At 40.8% G+C, this 18,741-nt stretch overlaps 1 protein-coding gene across 4 annotated transcripts in view; it reads right to left on the minus strand.

The window, feature by feature from the left end:
* The window catches only part of DENND1A (DENN/MADD domain containing 1A), a 520,043-nt gene that overhangs the window by 269,822 nt on the left and 231,480 nt on the right, over window positions 1-18,741 (minus strand). For all 4 annotated transcript variants that reach the window (XM_010844030.1, XM_010844029.1, XM_010844031.1 and 1 more), the window contains one exon: window positions 11,461-11,530. In XM_010844030.1, the coding sequence (XP_010842332.1) occupies window positions 11,461-11,530 (70 nt within the window). The remainder of the gene's footprint in view (window positions 1-11,460; window positions 11,531-18,741) is intronic.

Consider the following 18,741-nt stretch of genomic DNA (forward strand, 5'->3'; position numbering starts at 1 on the left):
ATTGGGGGCAGGAGGAGAAGGGGACAACAGAGGATGAGATGGCTGGATGGCATCGCCGACTCGATGGACGTGAGTTTGGGTAAACTCCAGGAGTTGGTGATAGACAGAGAGGCATGGCGTGCTGCGGTTCATGGGGTTGCAAAGAGTCGGGACACGACTGAGCAACTGAACTAAACTGAACTGACTTTGTGTAAATATCACATTCCCCTTTTAATTTATCTATTTACTTATTTATATTAGTATGCACACATGGTCTTCTGTTTTATTTAAGGGGTTATAATCCTTTTGTATCATTATTTGTTCTGATGCTCAAATTGTCCCAGATATGACCAGTGAAAATCCTTTGCTCCTTCAAACTCACTTTTGTGTCTTTCTGGCATTTTTACATCATTTTTTTAGATTTTAATTTCTTATAATTTTTTGCTTTATTACTGCTTGAAACAAAGTAGTGACTCTAACATCATGAACAATTAAATAAGGAAGCAGGACTGCAGAGTAGAGAAGAGAAATAATTTCCACAAAGCAAGAAAAAAAAAAAAAAAGAACTTTATTCAGTGAGATCTCTATGACCCACATGATTAGCAAATTTTGAACTGCAATTTCACTCTATGTCTTTAACCAATTATTCTTCTGGCTCAGCTTTATTTATTTACTTCTGGAAAATAGTATACAAAGCTTTTTATTTGTATTTTTAAATTAATTTTTATTGGAGTATAGTTGCTTTACAGTGTTGTGTTAGTTAGCAAATGAATCCGTTATATGTATACATATATCCCCTATTTTTTTATTTTCCTTCCTGTTTAGGTCATCACACAGAGCACTGAGGATAGTTCCCTGTGCTATACAGTAGCTTCTCATTAGTTATCTACCTTTTGCATAGTAGTGTATATTTATCAATCCCAATCACCCAATTCATCTCACCCTCCCTTCCCTGCATTGGTATCCATGTTTGTTCTCTACAACTGTGTGTCTATTTCTGCTTTACAAATAAGTTCATCTGTACCATTTTCTAGATTTAACATATAAGCAATATTACACATTTGTTTTTCTTTCTGACTTATTTCACCTTGTATGAAATAAGTCTCTAGATCCACTCACATCTCTGCAAATGACACAATTTCGCTCCTTTCGTGGCTGAGCAATACCCCACTGTACACATGAATGACATCTTCGTCTATGCCTCTGCTGGTGGACACTGGGGTTGTTTCCATGTCCTGGCTATTGTAAATAGTGCTGCAGTGAACACTGGGGTGCATGTATCTTTTTCAAGTATAGCTTCCTCTGGGTATACGCCCAAGAACGGAATTGCTGGGTCATATGGTAGTTCTATTTTTAGTATTTTAATGAAACTCCATACTGTTCTCATGGGTTTCCCAGGTGGCACTAGTGGTAAAGAATCTACCTGCCAATGCAGAAGCTGCAAGAGGCGTAGGTTCAATCCCTGGGTCAGGACTATCCCCTGGAGCAGGAAATGGCAACCCGCTCCAGTATTCTTGCCTGGAAAATTCCAGAAGCACCTGGTGGGCCACAGTCCATGGGGCCGCAAAGAGTTGAACTCGACTGTGCACATACTGCTCTCCATGGTGGCCATACCAATTCACGTTCCCAAAAACAGTATAGGAGAATTTCCTTTTCTCCACAACCTCTCCAGCATCTATTGCTTATAGATTAAAAAAAAAATTCATTTATTCAGCTGTACTGGGTCTTAGTTGCAGCAAGCAGGATCTAGTTCCCTGACCAGGGATCAAACCGAGGTCCCCTGCACTGGGAACAAGGAGTCTTAGCCACTGGACCATCAGGGAAATCCCTGTAGATTTTCAGAAGATGGTTACTCTGACCAGTATGAGGTGATACCTCATTGGCATTCATTTGATTTGACTGGCATTCATTTCTCTAATAATTGGTGATGCTGAGCATCTTTTCATGCGTTTGTTGGCCATCTTAATGTCTTCTTTGGAGAAATGTCTATTTAGGTCTTCAGCCTATTTTTTTTCTATTGGGTTGTTTGGTTTTTTAATACTTAGCTGCATAAACTGTATATTTTGAAGATAAATCCCTTATCAGCTGCTTTATTTGCAAACATTTCCCCCCATTCTGAGGGTGGCCTTTTCATCTTGTTTATGATTTACTTTGCTGTGCAAAAGCTTTTAAGTTTAATTAGGTCCCATTTGTTTATTTTTATTTTCATTTACATTATTCTAGGAGGTTACTTGGAAAATCCCACGGATGGAGGAGCCTGGTAGGCTGCAGTCCATGGGGTCGCGAAGAGTCGGACATGACTGAGCGACTTCACTTTCACGCATTGGAGAAGGAAATGGCAACCCACTCCAGTGTTCTTGCCTGGAGAATTCCAGGGACGGGGGAGCCTGGTGGGCTACCATCTATGGGGTCACACAGAGTCAGACACGACTGAAGTGACTTAGCAGCAGCAGGAGGTGGGTCAAAAAAAGATCTTGCTGTGATTTATGTCAAAGAGTGCCTAAGAGTGCCCTATGTTTTCCTCTGAGTGTCCAGCATTATATTTAGGTCTTTAATCCATTTTGAGTTTATTTTTGCGTATGGTGTTAGGCAGTGTTCTAACACATTCTTTAACATGCAGCTGTCCAGTTTTCCCAGCACCACTTATTCGAAATACTGTCTTTTACCCCCTGTATATTCTTGTCCCAATGTCATAGACTAGGTGACTACAGGAGTATGGGTTTACCTCTGAGCTTTCTATCCTGCTCCATTGATCTATAATTCTGCTTTTGTTCCAGAATCATGCTGCCTTGATTACTGTAGCTTTGAAGTAAGGTCTGAAGTCAGGGAGCCTGATTCCTCCAGCTCCATTTTCCTTTCTCAAGATTGTTTTGGCTATTTGGAGTCTCTTTTGTTTCCGTACAAATTGTAAAAAATGTTGTTCTTATTTTGTGGAAAATGCCACTGGTCATTTGATAGGGATTGCACTGAATCTATAGATTGCTTTGGGTAGAAGAGTCTTTTTCATAATATTGAGTCTTCCAATCCAAGAACATGGTATATCTCTTCATTTGTGTCATCTTTGATTTCTTTCATCAGTGTCTTAAGTTTTCTAAGTATGGTCTTTTGCCTCCTTAGGTAGGTTTATTCCTACGTATTTTATTCTTTTTGTTGCAATGGTAAATGGGGTTGTCACCTTAATTTCTCTTTCTGATCTTGTCAGTGTATAGGAATGCAAGAGATTTCTGTGTATTAATTTTGTATCCTGCATCTTTACCAAATTAATTGATTAGCTCTAGTAGTTTTCTGGTGGCATCTTTAGGATTCTCTACGTATAGTACCATGTCATCTGCAAACAGTGACAGTTTTACTACTTCTTTTCCAGTTGGGTTCCTTTTTAAGATTACTTTTTCTTCTCTGATTGCCATGGTAGGACTTCCAAAACTGTTTTTAGTAAGAGTGATGAGAGTGGATATCCTTGTCTTGTTCCTGATCTTAAGAAGAAATGCTTTCAGCTTTTCCCCAATGAGAATGATGGTTGCTGTGGGTTTGTCTTATATGGCCTTTAAGGTACATTCCCTTTATGCCCTCTTTCTGGAGAGTTTTTACCATAAACGTGTGTTGAATTTTGTAAAAAGTTTTTTCTGCGTCTATTGAGATGGTCATATGGTTTTTATTTTCAGTCTGTTATTATGGTGTATCACTTAACTGATCTGCATGTATTGAAGAATTCTTGCATCTCTGGGATAAATTCCACTTGATCATGGTGCATTGGTGGTTTGCTAATATTTTGTGGAGGATTTTTGCATCTATGTTTCTTGGTGATATTGACCTATAATTTTCTTTGTGATATCTTTGTCTGGTTTTGGTATCAGGGTGATTGATGGTGGCCTTGTAGAGTAAGCTTGGGAGTGTCCCTCCTTCTGTAATTTTCTGGAAGAGTTAGAGAAGTTATTAGCTCTTCTCTAAATGTTTGATAGGATTTACCTATCAGCCATCAGGTCCTGGACTTCTGTTTGTTGGAAGATTTTTAATCCGTTTCAATTTCATGATTAGACTACTCATATTTTCTATTTCTTCCTGATTTAGTCTTGGAAGGTTTGTCCCTTTCTTCCAGGTAGTCCATTATATTGGCATATAGTTGCTTGTAGTAGTCTCTTACGATCCTTTGTATTTCTACAGTTCAATTGTAATTTCTTTTTCATATCTAGTTTTACTGATTTGAGTCCTTTGCCTTTTATTCTTGATGATTCTGGCTAAAGGTTTATTAATTTTATTTATCTTCTCAAAGAAACAGTGTTTAGTTTCACTGTTGCTACCGTTTTCTTCTTTTCCATTTCATTTATTTCTGCTCTGATCTTTATGATTTCTTTCCTTCTATTAACTTTGAGGGCTTTTTGTTGTTCTTTCTCCAGCTGCTTTAAGTGTAACCTTAGGTTGTTCAAGATTTTTCTTGTTTTTTTGTTTTGGTGGAACTGTACTGCTATACACTTCCCTCTTTTGCTGCATCCCATAGGTTTTGGGTGGTGTTTTCATTACCATTTGTTTCTAAGTCTTTTAAAAAACTTCCTCTTTGATTTCTTCAGTGATCCGTTGGTTATTTAGTAGCATCTTGTTTAGCCTCCATGTGTTTTTTTTTTCACAGCTCTTTTTTTTCCTATGCAAGTGTGACAGTCACTCGGTCGTGTCTGCTTTCCGACCCCATGGACTATACAGTCCATGGAATTCTCCAGGTCAGAATACTGGAGTGGGTAGCCGTTCCCTTCTCCAGGAGATCTTCCCAACCCAGGGATCGAACCCAGGTCTCCCATATTGCAGGCCGGTTCTTTACCAGCTGAGCTGCAAGGGAAGCCCTAAACCTGATTTCTAATCTCACAGGGTTGTGGTCATGCTTGATACGATTTCAATTTTCTTAAATTTACTGAGGCTTTACAATAAAATAAATTAAAAAAAATTTTTTTTCCAAGGCTTAGTTTGCGACCTAAGATGTTATCTATCCTGGAGAATGTTCTGTGCACACTTGAGAAGAAACTATATTCTGCAGCTTTGGATGGAATGTCTATAAATATCAGTGAAGTTTATCTGGCCTAATGTATCATTAAAAGCTTCTGCTTTCTTATTAATTTTCTGTCTGGATGATTTGTCCATTGCTGTAGGTAAGGTGTTAAACTCCACCACTGTTATTGTTACAGTCAATTTCCCCTTTTACGTCTGTTAGTGTTTGTCTTATGTATTGAGGTATTCCTATGTTGGGTGCACAAATATTTAAAATGGTTATATCTTCTTTTTGGATTGATTCCTTGATCATTATGTAATGTCCTTCCTTGTCTCTTGTAAGAGTCTTTATTTTAAATTCTATTTTGTCTGATATGGGTATTGCTACTCCAGCTTTGACTTCCATTTGCATATGGTATCTTTTTTCCATCCCCTGCTTTCACTCTCCATGTGTCCCTAGTTCTGAAGTAGGTCTCTTGTAGACTGCATATATATAGTTCATGTCCTTTGATCCATTCAGCCAGACTATGTCTTTTGGCTGGAGCATTTAAATTTAAGGTAATTATCTATACATATGTTCCTACTGCCATTTTCTTAATTGTTTTGGGTTGTGTTTTGTCGGGTTTTTTTCTCTCTCTTATATTTCCCTCTTAAAGAAGTTTCTTTAGCACGTATTGTAAAGCTGGTTTGGTATGCTGAATTCTCTCAGCTTTTGCTTGTCTATACAGTTTTTCATTTCTCCATCAAATCTGAATGAGATCCTTACTGGGTAGAGTAATCTTGCTGTGTTTAGTCACTCAGTCATGTCTGACTTTCTGCGACTCCATGGACTGCAATCTGCCAGGCTCCTTTGTCCATGGGGATCCTCCACGCAAGGATGCTGGAGTGGGTTGCTATGCCCTCCTCCAGAGGGTCTTCCCATCTCAGGGATTGAACCCAGGCCGCACTGCAGGTGGATTCTTTACTGACTGAGCCACCGGAGAAGCCTAAGAATGCTGGAGTGGGTAGCCTATTCCTTCTCCAGAGGATCTTTCAACCCAGGAATCAAACCAGGGTCTCCTGCATTGCAGGTATATTCTTTACCAGCTGAGCTACCAGGGAAATCTTGGTAGTAGATTTTTCCTTTCATCATTTTAAATATGGCCTTCCACTCCCTTCTGCCCTGCATAGTTTCTGCTAAAAAAATCTTATGGGGAATCACCTTGTATGTTATTTTCTGCTTTTAATATATTTTCATTGTATTTAATTTTTGCTAGCATGTTTCTCCATGGATTTATCCTGTATAAGACTCTCTGCACTTCCTGGACTTGAGTGACTATGTCCTTTCCCATGTTAGGGAAGTTTTTGACTCTAATTTTCAAATATTTTCTCAGACCCTTTCTCTTCTTCTGGAATCCCTATAAATCAACTGCTGTTGCAGTTAATGTTGTCACAGAGGACTCTGAGACTGTCCTCATTTCTTTTCATTCTTTTTTCTTCATTCTGCTCTGCAGCAGTATTTCCACCATTCCATCTTTCAGCTCATTTATCCATTCTTCTGCTCAGTTAGTCTGCTATTGATTTCTTCCAGTGTATTTTTCATTTCAGTTATTGCGTTGTTCAACCATGATTATTCTTTATCCGTGTTCTTTTAGGTCCTTGTTATCTTCTTGATCTATATCTCTATTCTATTTCTGAGATCTTGGATCATCTTTATTATAATACTCTGAATTCTTTTCCAGGTAGATTGTCTATTTCCTCCCTTCATTTACTTGGTCCTCTTGGTTTTTACCTAGCTCCTTCATCTGCAATATTTTTTCCATCTTCTCAACTTGTCTAACTTACTATACTTGCAATCTCCTTTCTGATGGCTGTAGGGTCACAGTTTCTCTTGCTTCTGGTTTCTGTCCTCCAGTGGATTAGGTTGGTCCAGGAGCTTGTGTAGGCTTCCTGGTGGGAGGGACCAGTGCCTGTGCTCCAGTGGGCAGGACTGAGTCCTGTCACTCTGATGGGAAGGGTTACATTGGGGGGGGGGTGTTTTGGGGTGTCTGTGAGCTTACTATGACTTTAAGCAGCCTGTTTGTTAATGGGTGGGATTGTGTTCCTATCTCGATGGTTGTTTGGCCTGAGGCTCCCAGCACTGGAGTCTGCAAAAAGTTGAGTGGAGCTAAGTCTTGGTATCTAAGCTAACAGCTGTCCCTTCCCTAGGTCTGCTCTCCAAATCCCACTTTTCAGCACCCAGCCTCCCTCCACACCAGCAGACACACAACTCAGGCTGGGGTATGCAGGCTGCACAAATCTTATTCTGGTCTACCTCTCACAGACTGGTTGCTGGTTCCCCTCCGATCCTCTGAAGTTCCTTCTTTGTCCCAGCTGACTTCCGCAGAGTGAAGGGGTTTCTCTGAGTGTAGGAATCCCTCCTCATCCTTCAGCTCCCTGCCAGGGGTGCTGTTCCCTTCCTATTTATTTCCTCTTTTCTTTCTTTCATCCTATCTGGTTGTGTGGGGATTTTTCTTGTGCTTTTAGGTGTCCAGAGAGTTCTGCTAGTGTTCAGTAGGTGCTCTGTGAGAACAGAGAACAGTTCCATTTGCAGATATATTCTTGATGTATTTGTGAGGATAGGTGAATTCCACATCCTTCTATTCTGCCATCTTGACCCCTCCACCCCAAAATGTTTTGAGCACCTCCTCACTTTTGGCACAAAAAGATATTCCAGACTCATCTTTTCACAAGTATAAAAAGAATTAGACATTTCTTCAAGGAGTCCCTGCTCCTTTCAGTAGAAAATGGATTTCAGTTCAGTTGCTCAGTTGTGTCTGAATCTTTGCGACCCCATGGACTGTTTTCCAGCATCAGGGTCTTCTCCAATGAGTCAGTTCTTCACGTCAGGTGGCCAAAGTATTGGAGCTTCAGCATCAGTCCTTCCAATGAATATTCAGGACCTTAAGGATGGACTGGTTGGATCTCCTTGCAGTCCAAGGGACTCTCAAGAGTCTTCTCCAACACCATAGTTCAAAAGCATCAATTCTTCAATGTTCAGTTTTCTTTATGGTGCAGCTCTCACATCCATACATGACTATTGGAGAAACCATAGCTTTGACCAGAAAATGGATTTAGGAACCAAGATTTGGGTACCCGGGTATGTGCTCCCTGCTACTTGTGTACAGTGGATACTTGGGTGTGCTCACTGCTACTTGTGTACAGTGGAAAACGGGGTGCTCACTGCTACTTGTGTACTGTGGACCCCAGGCCCTTCCAGTGGATAGGGCCAGGGGACATCTCTCTCACACGCACAACCCACAGTACACAGTTACATCTCCATTTTCTGTATATCTGTCACATATACTGAAAGCCATGGGGTTCACACCAATGACTCATTTCAATCCAACACAGGAATAATCATAGTTTCTTCTCTTTACATATTTTAACTATATTCTAGCCAAAGTGAAAAATGTTGCCTTTATTTCCTTAATATATCGACTTGCTTGTATGTAAGCAATCCTCTCCATCTAGATGTCCTTCTTACTCTGCTCAAATACTGACATCCAGTGCTAGGCCACCAATATCTGCCCCCCTCCCCTGGATCTCCCACCAACAAAAATGCCCTCCTTACCCCAGGGTTCATCACCCTAGTGCTCAGCCATTGCTGCTGTCCTCTTTCCACGTGCCTCCTGTAGATCCCACTGAAGTTCTGACATCTGGTGCCCAAATAAAGCCAAGACACTGTCACCACTGCTGATGCTGTTGCTAAGTCACTTCAGTCATGTCCAACTCTGTGCGACCCCATAGATGGCAGCCCACCAGGCTCCCCCGTCCCTGGGATTCTCCAGGCAAGAACACTGGAGTGGGTTGCCATTTCCTTCTCCAATGCGTGAAAGTGAAAAGTGAAAGTGAAGTCGTTCAGTCGAGTCCGACTCTTAGCGACCCCATGGACTGCAGCCTACCAGGCTCCTCTGTCCATGGGATTCTCCAGGCAAGGGTACTGGAGTGGGGTGCCATTGCCTTCTCCACTGTCACCACTGTCCCACATAAATGCGTCATTGCTTAGCCTCCAACACCCTCAAACAGACTGCTCACTCTCTCTCTGGATCAGACGCCCTCCTCACCCTCTGCCATCCCTTCTGCCGAGATGTCATCATTACTTTATTCAGGGCCTGATAATCACTGTGCATCAGTGACTCAAAGAGACACCCTCATGATGTAGCTTAGACTCTGTCCTCCATGCTGAGCCATCACGGTCACTCCCCATGCCCTTAATTGAAGCTCACCTACCCTGTACAACTTTCTCAATGACTTCTGGACTTGGGGAAGAGTTTGTTTTGTTTTTTTTTTAATTAAATCTCTTTCTACCTGGTCTAATCTGATAACCCACATCTTGCAAATAATCAAGCCAGTTGCAAGCAGACTACCTATCTTCTGTGTCATAATTTCTTTGACCAGAAGAAATTCAATAAACAAGAGTCTTTCATATAAGGGAAACAGACTCCACTAGAACAGATCACTGAACTCAGTTTCCAACATTCCAAGAGGCAGGGTCCTTAACTGGGGCAAAGGCCCAGAGGATTGGTACACCAGTTTTACAGAGTAATAATCCTATCTGCCCTGTGCATAGTTTCTTACCCACCTAATATTTCCTGTACCCCAAGACATGTTTTTAAAAGTCTAGTAAGTCTTTTTTTAAATGACTGGAGCTTATATATGGTGGGGAAAAAATGTGAGTTAAGTTCGAATTGTAAGACTGTTAACAGCCTACATGTTATACAATTCTATTTACTAAAGACGTCTTTCACTTTTAAACGAAAAACCAAATGTTTGACAAAAGTGAACCATGAATCGGAAATCAATGAGCAGATCCAAGGTGGCTACAACTCATTCATCAAAGCGTAAACCACTTCTTTTATGACAGAATTCTCTGATACCTAAAGCATCCTTTCGGAATGAGTGTAGTGATCCGGGGAGCCATTTCTATTAGTTATTTCTTCCATTTACTGTGGCCTCTGGAATACACTTGCCAATGAGTAAATCTAACTTAAAGATTTATCCATTATTGACACAATTTCTACCTTTTCTTCAAAAATAGCATTTCCCAAAATGTGTTCCAGGAAACATTGGTATCTCAGAATGCTGTCAATATTTGTCATGGAATTAAAAGGTATGGGGCTGTTGTGAATTTCTAGGTAACATAGATTTCTCCACTGTAGGACTTTTCAGAGTCTATGTTACAGGAATTTTAAGGAGACAAAAATGAGGCACAGCTTTCCCTTTCCCTGACCCCAGTATTACTCACCTATGGTACTCTTTTTGAATGGAGCATTTTTTAGAACTAATGTTCTGTAGACAATATGATGGGGGAAACTCTCTAACATTTAATAAGAATGCATCTCTTTAATTAAAAATCTTAGACCATTTACAAGAAATGAAACTATAATAAGTTAGTTTTATAGACAAATATTCAACTAACTAATAATCAAAGAAATGAAATTAAAACAATGAGAACTGTTCACTTGTCAAGGACACAATGAAATCATCAAAAGCTAATGATGTGACTGTGGTAATCCAGGTATCCCTGTACTTTGCCAGTAAAGGGTATCTTTTACCCTTTACTGGCAAAATACAGGAGTACAATTCTTCTGGAAAGAAGCTTGGCAAATGTTTCAAAATATTTATGTCTACTAACCTTCAAATGGCCCATCTGAGATTCTCCTTTTAAGGAAACACTCCAAAATGAAGAAAATGTTTTATGTTCAAAGATGTTAATGGCTATACAATAATGGAAAAAAATCCCAAATAATGAAAATTCCTAATAACAGAGAAATGTCTCAGTAAACCAAGGTACATGATACATGATACGCAGCCATGGTAAAGATTTACAATGTTTTTATTATTATGGAATAAACACTTCCATTACTATGGTACCTAAAATTGTGGGTCTCAAAAGTCTAAATACAGTTCCAGTTGCCTCTTGACACCCACGGAAGATACTTCAGCGTGTCACTTCTTCCCAAAGTACAGTGAGGTACAGCTGAACTTTTAAAGTGATTTTCAGACCCTTAAAAAAATTACTGTAAAAGCACAAGAAAGCCCTACTGAAATGGGACTGGGACACTGGGTTAGTCACTTGCCAGTTAAGTGTTTTATTGACAAACCCTAACAATTCAAATTTGTGCCTCAGCAAAATTATTATTTAATACATATCATGAACTTTCAGAGCTGTTTGGGAATATAAGATGGTGAATATTAACTCTGAATGCTAAGGGCCTATTTATTATGTATGTAATTCAAAAAGTAAAGGAAGAAAACATCCCAAAATGCTAGCGATATTTATTTGAGGTTGGGGGGAAGGTAGGGAGACATATTAGGAGCGACTTTCGTTTCCTTCTTACTGCTTTCTGAATTTCCCAAACTTTCTATAATGGGAATGTGTTACTTTTTCAGTAAACATTTTAGTGAAATACACAGCACTATTATTTTTATAATTATAAAAGTTAAAGTTTACTTATTAAACAGAGTAAAATAGAAGGTAAATACCTGTCCTTTTGTCGTGTAATCTGCCAAGATGTTAAGTAGCTTATAAAATACTTCGAACCAGGGGAGATAGCTGAGGGAAGAAGAGGAAACACACGAACTATTAGTATACAGGTCAAAAACTTTAATCAGGAGCTAATTCAAGACAGTACATTTCAGTTTCTCTTTATATCCTGAAGGGCTTTCCTGTTGTAGGCTGTGCTAGAAATGCAGACTGGTAAAATGCTAATTATTTCTGAGATTTAAAAAAATTGCCTGTGTAAGGCAGAGGATTGAATGTCCATTATAAATTATTCCCATGCCTCAGAGCTAGAACAGGTTCATAAAGAAGAAATTCAAAGCAGACTCTGCAATCAGGAACCATCTCTGAAGAGGCCCCCAGGCTCCTCCCACCACACCCACCCCTTCCAGGAAAGCTTCTATTCAAGTTTCTCATGATTGGACACACATGGCCACACAGACACTTGCATAGACACACATACACGGCACTTTCACCGTTGCTGTGTGCAAGTGTCCCAAAGGCCCCAAGAGCTTGAAACCATTCATCAAACTTTCTATTATAATACAGCCTTCTCTGTGCTTATTGCAGCAAGAGCTCTGACTCTCTGCCCCCACTGCCCTCCAGCAGGTCCTGAGCATCATGTCCCTTAATTCTGACGAGAGCCTGGTCCTGACCTTAGTCCATCCTCTGTGTGGCTCACAGAGTGCTCTAAGATATGAGTGTAAATGGCCCACTGGATTCCATTCCTGCAGTGGTGCCCCATCACTGCAGGACTGCTCAGGACAGCACTCGAGGCTCTTCTGTCAGGTCCTTGACCGTCCTTCCAGTCGCGCTCACTTTGCACCCCATATACACATCCCTCTCACTGCAGTCATACTCTGAGGAACGTCTAGACGTTCTCAAGACTGCCCGGGTCTGCGCTGCATACACTTGGCACTGTTCTCCCTCTGACCTTCATGATCTTCTCTAGCTGACTTCTGCTCATTCTCCTAATAGTTCCCCACCGCTGCCCTGCCCCGACTCTCAAGCCCTAATTCCCCTTTTTCTGTACTGCCCTGTCACATGCCTTCCCAACAGATTAAACATGACAATAAGGAAGGAATCACATCCTTCTTACTCTGTCTTCCCAGGGCCAAGCACGGAGCCTGGCAGACCCTCAGTGCTCAGTGTTGATAACAAACAAAAACAGCAGAGGCGTATTAGTGCTACAGAATTATTGCTGAAACATATTCCTACTCCCAAGAAGTTTTTTCACTTAAAACATCAATAGCTTTGTTCTCCATAGAAAACTTTTCCAAAATGACATCAAACAGTCATGTGGGAAGAGTATCCTATCAACTGCTTGCCGTCATGCTCACATCTGCCCTGCTGCGCTCATAGTGTCCATTACCAATAGAGTGGAGGACTGACTCCATCCCACCAGGCAGAAGGAAATCAGCGCCCTGGACAGATTACCAGCTGTACTGCTGAGGGTAATAAATGAAGTGAGAGGGAACAGAGAGGATAGATAAAGTGCACAGCTCTCTGTCATTAATGTCTGTCTGAAGCCAGCACATGCTACTGTAAAATTTAAGTAGCTTATCAAAATATACTGATAAGCAACTTAACTTTTCACTTCTCTGACAGTATTATCACTTATGTTAATATGCTTCAATCAGCTCTGGCAACTGCATATTGATTATTATAGAGCAAATGACTGCTGCCACTTTACACAGCATTTACTTTGGCAGAGTAATGTAAACATTCAAGAGGGATTAGGGAGGAGATAAGTTTCCCTCTTCCTATTCTGTTAAATAAACCTCTGCTGAGTTAAAAGCCATTATAGAATGAACAATAAATCCCCTCAGAAAAAAACTCCTGCCCAGATTAGAGGACTCTCAGTAAACAAACTTAACCAAGGATTACAAATATCTTTCTTCTTTTCCCTGAAAGAAAAAAATACCACTAGTTAAATCTAGCGGGAAGGGGTCGGTGGGGGGGAAGCAAGAGAAAATATTTTCTTGTAAGGAAACCATGGTTTCAAGTAAATGAGAGCAAAGTTGCAGTCATTTTAGGAAGACTTGAAGGGACATGGGACAGGCTGCTTCTCTGATAATTTAGGACTGCGGTGCACAGGAAGCAGTTCTGGCCACTAGGTCCAACTGACCAACACAGTTTGTGAGGATGCAGGAGGGTGACAGGCTACAGTCGCCTGGCCCACAGCCGACTGTGCCCAGGATCTCACACTCAACCTCGACCCCACCAAATCGATTCTTTTTGGCTACACTAAACAGAACCCTCAGCCATGGGAGGCTTTGCAGTTGCCCTGGAAATCAGCCATCTCTCTCTCCAGCCTGACCGGACACAACTGCTCCCCACATGTTGTCCCCTGTGCACTGACAGATGAGTATCTAGCGATGGCAGTGTTAAGGTCTTGAAACCAAAACCCAGCTGTCTTCTTCTTCAAAGGATCCCTCTTTTCCCCTGTTGGGAGGCCAGGGTTCACAGCTGAACTTTATCCAGTGGTGTTTCCTGTACTGCTTCATTAGTGCCGACACAACAGCTTCGAGCTGCTGGCAAGGGTGCAGGTGAGGATATGGAGACCCTCGGCTCCATTTTGTGCTCGTCTGTCAGCACGAAGTAAACACTACTTCCCAATCCAAAGGCAGGAAACAAACGCTCCATTGTGCTGCTCGCTCCTCCCTGGATAGCTAACGGACTTCCAAACATCTCAGGGCTTGCTCAACTTGCTCCCTTCATGCAACTGCTCAAGTTTGCAATGCAGAGCATCACCACGTGTTGGGCTCAGTTCAAGGCTGGGGCCCCAAATCCCAAAGAGTCCCTGCATTGAAGAAGGCCATGGTCCTTTGTGGGAAAAAGAGATAATATAACAAAGAGTAATAGTTTAGGTGGGGGTGCTGGATCTCTTTCCCAAGTGCTTTATTTAGCCTAGGCTTTTGGATCTAATTATTAAATTACAAGGGAACATGAAAACAAATAAACAAACAAAGAAAAAAACAGTCTCAGTCATGTCTGACTCTTTGTGACCCCATAAGTAGACCGAGTATATAGAATAATGACATGAGTTGAGAAAGTAAAAAATTTAAACCATGGTTTTAGGGGAGGGCACACAATGGAGAGAATAGCTAGTTGCATCTATTGGTAGGAGTCAATATGCATCACACAGAAAGGCTGGGCTTCAGCTAAGTCTTGAAAGAGGCTGTTCTTAGTGTATGGGAAGAAGGTTGGAAGGGGTGGAGATAAAGAGCACAGGAAAAACACACACGCAATGGCTTGCCAGCACAAACCTGGGCATGACTTGAGAACTGTGTGCAGCTGGAATAGCCAGAGAGTAGGGTGTGCAGGCTGAAAGATGAGGCAGTGTGCAGAAGGGTCAGGCTCTGGAGGGGCTCTCATGCCAAACCCACGGGCCTCCCTTTTATTCTGTAATCCGTGGGGAACCATAGGGCCAGTTAAAGAGAAGAAACATTTTGAAGATGAGTATTTAGAGCCAGGCAGAAAGTGCTTATTTCCCACTCAGCACAACCCAGTGGATCATCTCAGCCCTGCCAGAGCCAGTGTCCACTTAGCTACCCTAAAGAGAAAACCTTAGATAATACGATCTGGTAATACCCATAATTTGAAAAAGATCAATATAAATGCTCGGGCTCTAGTATGAACAAAAAAATGAAAACTACTTTATAATAAACGGTTTAATATTTAAACACTCAGGCACCATTTTATTAGGAGATAAAATGAAACAGTACCTCCTCAAGGGGCTTGTGGCAGATGTGCATCTACTTGTGTTGAGAATGATGAGTTTAAGGCTAAGAAGACTGACATGCAATATGGTTTTTCAGTTTTTCTTGGTGATTTCCACTTGCCTGAGAAGCTCTTAAAACTCCATCATGGGTACTCTAAGGGAGGTATCCCTTCTTTTCTTACTTCCCATCAGCAGATTTTTGTCACCCAGGATTTACTGGATGACAAAACATCCCTTGACTAAGGCTATTTGCCATTCAGTTGTTAAAGCTTTCATATTAACCACCCCCACCCTCAAAATTTAAAGACGCAGAGCAGCACAGCACATGGGAAAACACAGACTTGAGTCGACTCTGCATGAATCTCGGTAGCAACTGTGACACCTCAGGGAAGTGATCTCTCACAGACTCAATTTCCTCTTCTATAAAAAGATATATACCCTCTAATGAATGTAACTGATGTATACAAGAGACATCCAACCTAGGGCCTGGAATACTCTTCTGTCCCTCTCCGCCTAACATTCTTAGTGTCTGCTTCAGAGGCTCCTCCAGGACTCTGTATACCCCATGCCCTGCAGTCACCAGAGTGGATAGCAGAGTACAAGCTGTTATTAAGAGGAAAATACTCACACATGATATGACCGCTTAAACCAGTAAGTCCCCACTCAGCCCTTCAAGTTTGACTAGCATCTCTATCTACCCCACTGCTAGTGTCTTGGATGGTCCAACATCTACAAGAAAATGCAAATAAAACTACAGCCTCTGCAAACAATGCAGAATTTCATGAAGCCCTTGTTAAGATGCTGGACACCTGCTCAGAGTCAAGGCAAAGTGACTAACAAACGAAGACCTGGCAGCATTAGACCAACAAGGGATGAGAGAAAAATCAAGAAAAACAAGGATGCTGGCACCAAAGTCAAGTCAAAAGAATATGAATTCAGTATCAAAGGGTTAAGAGAAGCTTTGGGAAAATTGATGACATCTTCAAATACTTTTGGAAAAATGACTGCTTTTATGATTATGCTATGAAAGTTAAATATGATATATTATTATGTCTGAAAAATCAAAAAACCTCCCCCCAAACCCCACTTGACTCATTATTCTAAGATTTAATGTGTTGCTAGAATAAAAGCTAGATTTTGTCCAAATGAATTTATTTTTAAAGTTTATTTCTTTTTTTTTCCTAGATAAAATTTTAAAATAAATCTCCCTTCATTTTTACTATAAAATTTTGGTTCCACTTAAATAGGTGCATTTTAGTCCCAGCTCCTGGGCTTATCCACATGAAGACTCACCTTAGTTCTTGATTAGTGTCAACTCCATGAGAACAAAGATCAAGTCTGCTTAGTGTTTAATCTCTAATATGTGTTAAACATCCACTAGGTCAGAACTTCCCTTGGCAGATGTAACTCATCCCTACAGTTTCTACTGAGGCCGTTACCACCAGAGCCAGAGAGGAACAGTTAACCAACTCTTATTGGAAAGTGGGGCTTCAGACTTAGGAAGTGGGGTTTTGTGTAGAAAAATGCTCCAGAAACAAAAACAATTGCTATCAGTGGACTGCTGGAGTCTGTGACAAATAATTAAAATAGAGTGAGCACACATTCCAAGCAGACCAAGAAGTACCCACAAACTTAAGATTTCTTACTCCTTGTCCTTCAGCATCAGTAAATCCCACTATCCACTTTTTCTTTTCCCACTTTAAGTACTACGGGAAAATGTCACAAACTAAACTGATTATTGCAGTTTGATAACCTAATTTTTCAAGCACAGGTGAACCTCTAAAACTGCCCAGGTATCCACTGATCTGTTAGTGTATCAGGCCCCAAGTTTCTCTGAGTTTGCTCTAAACTTGCTCTTTCTCCCATCTCTAAAATCCATCTCTCCTGCTCTTCAAAAGATACTCTTCTCTCAAACCTTACTGAAGAAAAAAGCTCTAACATGAGCTTTCCTCCCTCCCATTCCTACACCTCTCATGCCCTCCCCTTACCCTCCCAACTGGAGGCAGAAAGTGGGAAGACTCTAGACTTCAACCACACTGCCTTCTGTAAGACCTATCTTCTCCCTCGTTACACTCAGTCAACAAGGATTCCCATCTTTAAGCCCAACAAAACCATCCATGTGTGCAGTTTTCACACATACAGTTCTCAAACTACAGCTTTAGCATCGAGGTGAACACATGTTCCTCCCTATGAGAAAAATATCCACATCTTCCTGAGCTAACCGCACAAGCTTCACTGAACATTTTCTGGAATTTAAAATGGAGGTGACATTTACAGTTCAAACATCACACATTTCCAGATCATTCACTTTTCAAATGTTGTGGTCAATCATCCATGAAACCACATATTCCTCTGTATTTATTAAGAGCCATCTGATGTATGGCTGGCACTCTGCAAGGTGCATGAGTAATGAGATCCAGGACCCAGCATTCGGGGAGCTCACTATTTCATGAAGGAAGCAGACACACTGGTGTTCTAGAAAGTTTTCCCATGGAAAAAGACAGTTTGCTGATCAATTTTACACAGACTGCTAAGCCAGGAGATCCACCTATTCTGTCACTAGCTGTGGCCTGGACCATTTCTCCTCCCCAACATGTGAAATGGGGATATTTAACTTACATGGTGATTGTGAGAGGAAAACATACACATCCACCACTGAGCCTGAAACAGACTGAACAATGTTTTTCCCTGATGAAATCATACTCTTTCGCCATTAAGATCAAAAGGTGGAATAACCTAAATAAGAAAAAACAAACAAACTCAATCCCCTTTGGGAGATCAGAGATAGTTTCACTCAATCTGAGCGAATATTCTACTTTGCTCACAGTTGCTAATCTCAAATTGTAAATTTAGTATGGTTTCCAGTTAAGCTCCAGAATCTCTGATTTATGCCCATAATTAACATCCCATTGTGATATCTATTATATCTATGCAGGAAAATGTATGTACTGAATGAGCAGAAATATTAATTTGCCTTAAAAAAAAAAACAAGCTGCCATAAAACATCTGTGCTTACATAAAGCTACCCAAACATACACTTGGATTTGATTTTGGAAAAAAGACTCTCTTCTCTCTTGATGGGTATTCAATAATTGTTGCTTTTAGAGAGCGGATCTGTCATCTTCTTTTCTATGACAGCATTACTATGATTGAGGGAGATTGCTCAGGAGGAAAGCAAGGAGACACTTTTCTGTTATCACCGGTGAAGTGTTGGTAACAGAAGATCTGTAGAGTAATGACACCTGCACTGACAATTCACTGTAATTCTCAGATATTTTCCATTGAGCCCAGAGAGGGCGAGCACAGAGGCCTTTCATCATTTTCCTAAGAGAGTTTATGATGCAGCCCACTCCTGCATTCACACACCTGCAAGTTTTTTTCCCATTCAGAGCATCTTATTTTATGGTTTAAATTACTACTGTAATATAATGTAATGGGTTAGTGAGGGTCTAACCATGGCCCACCTTACAGAAGCTTTCATAGACTAAAGGAGAAACACATTGTCTCTGTTGGGAAAAAAAAAACACACACAACAACACAA

This window comes from Bison bison, unplaced genomic scaffold (assembly GCF_000754665.1).
Source record: "Bison bison bison isolate TAMUID 2011002044 unplaced genomic scaffold, Bison_UMD1.0 scf7180017864193, whole genome shotgun sequence".
In the NCBI taxonomy this organism is placed as follows: domain Eukaryota; kingdom Metazoa; phylum Chordata; class Mammalia; order Artiodactyla; family Bovidae; genus Bison; species Bison bison.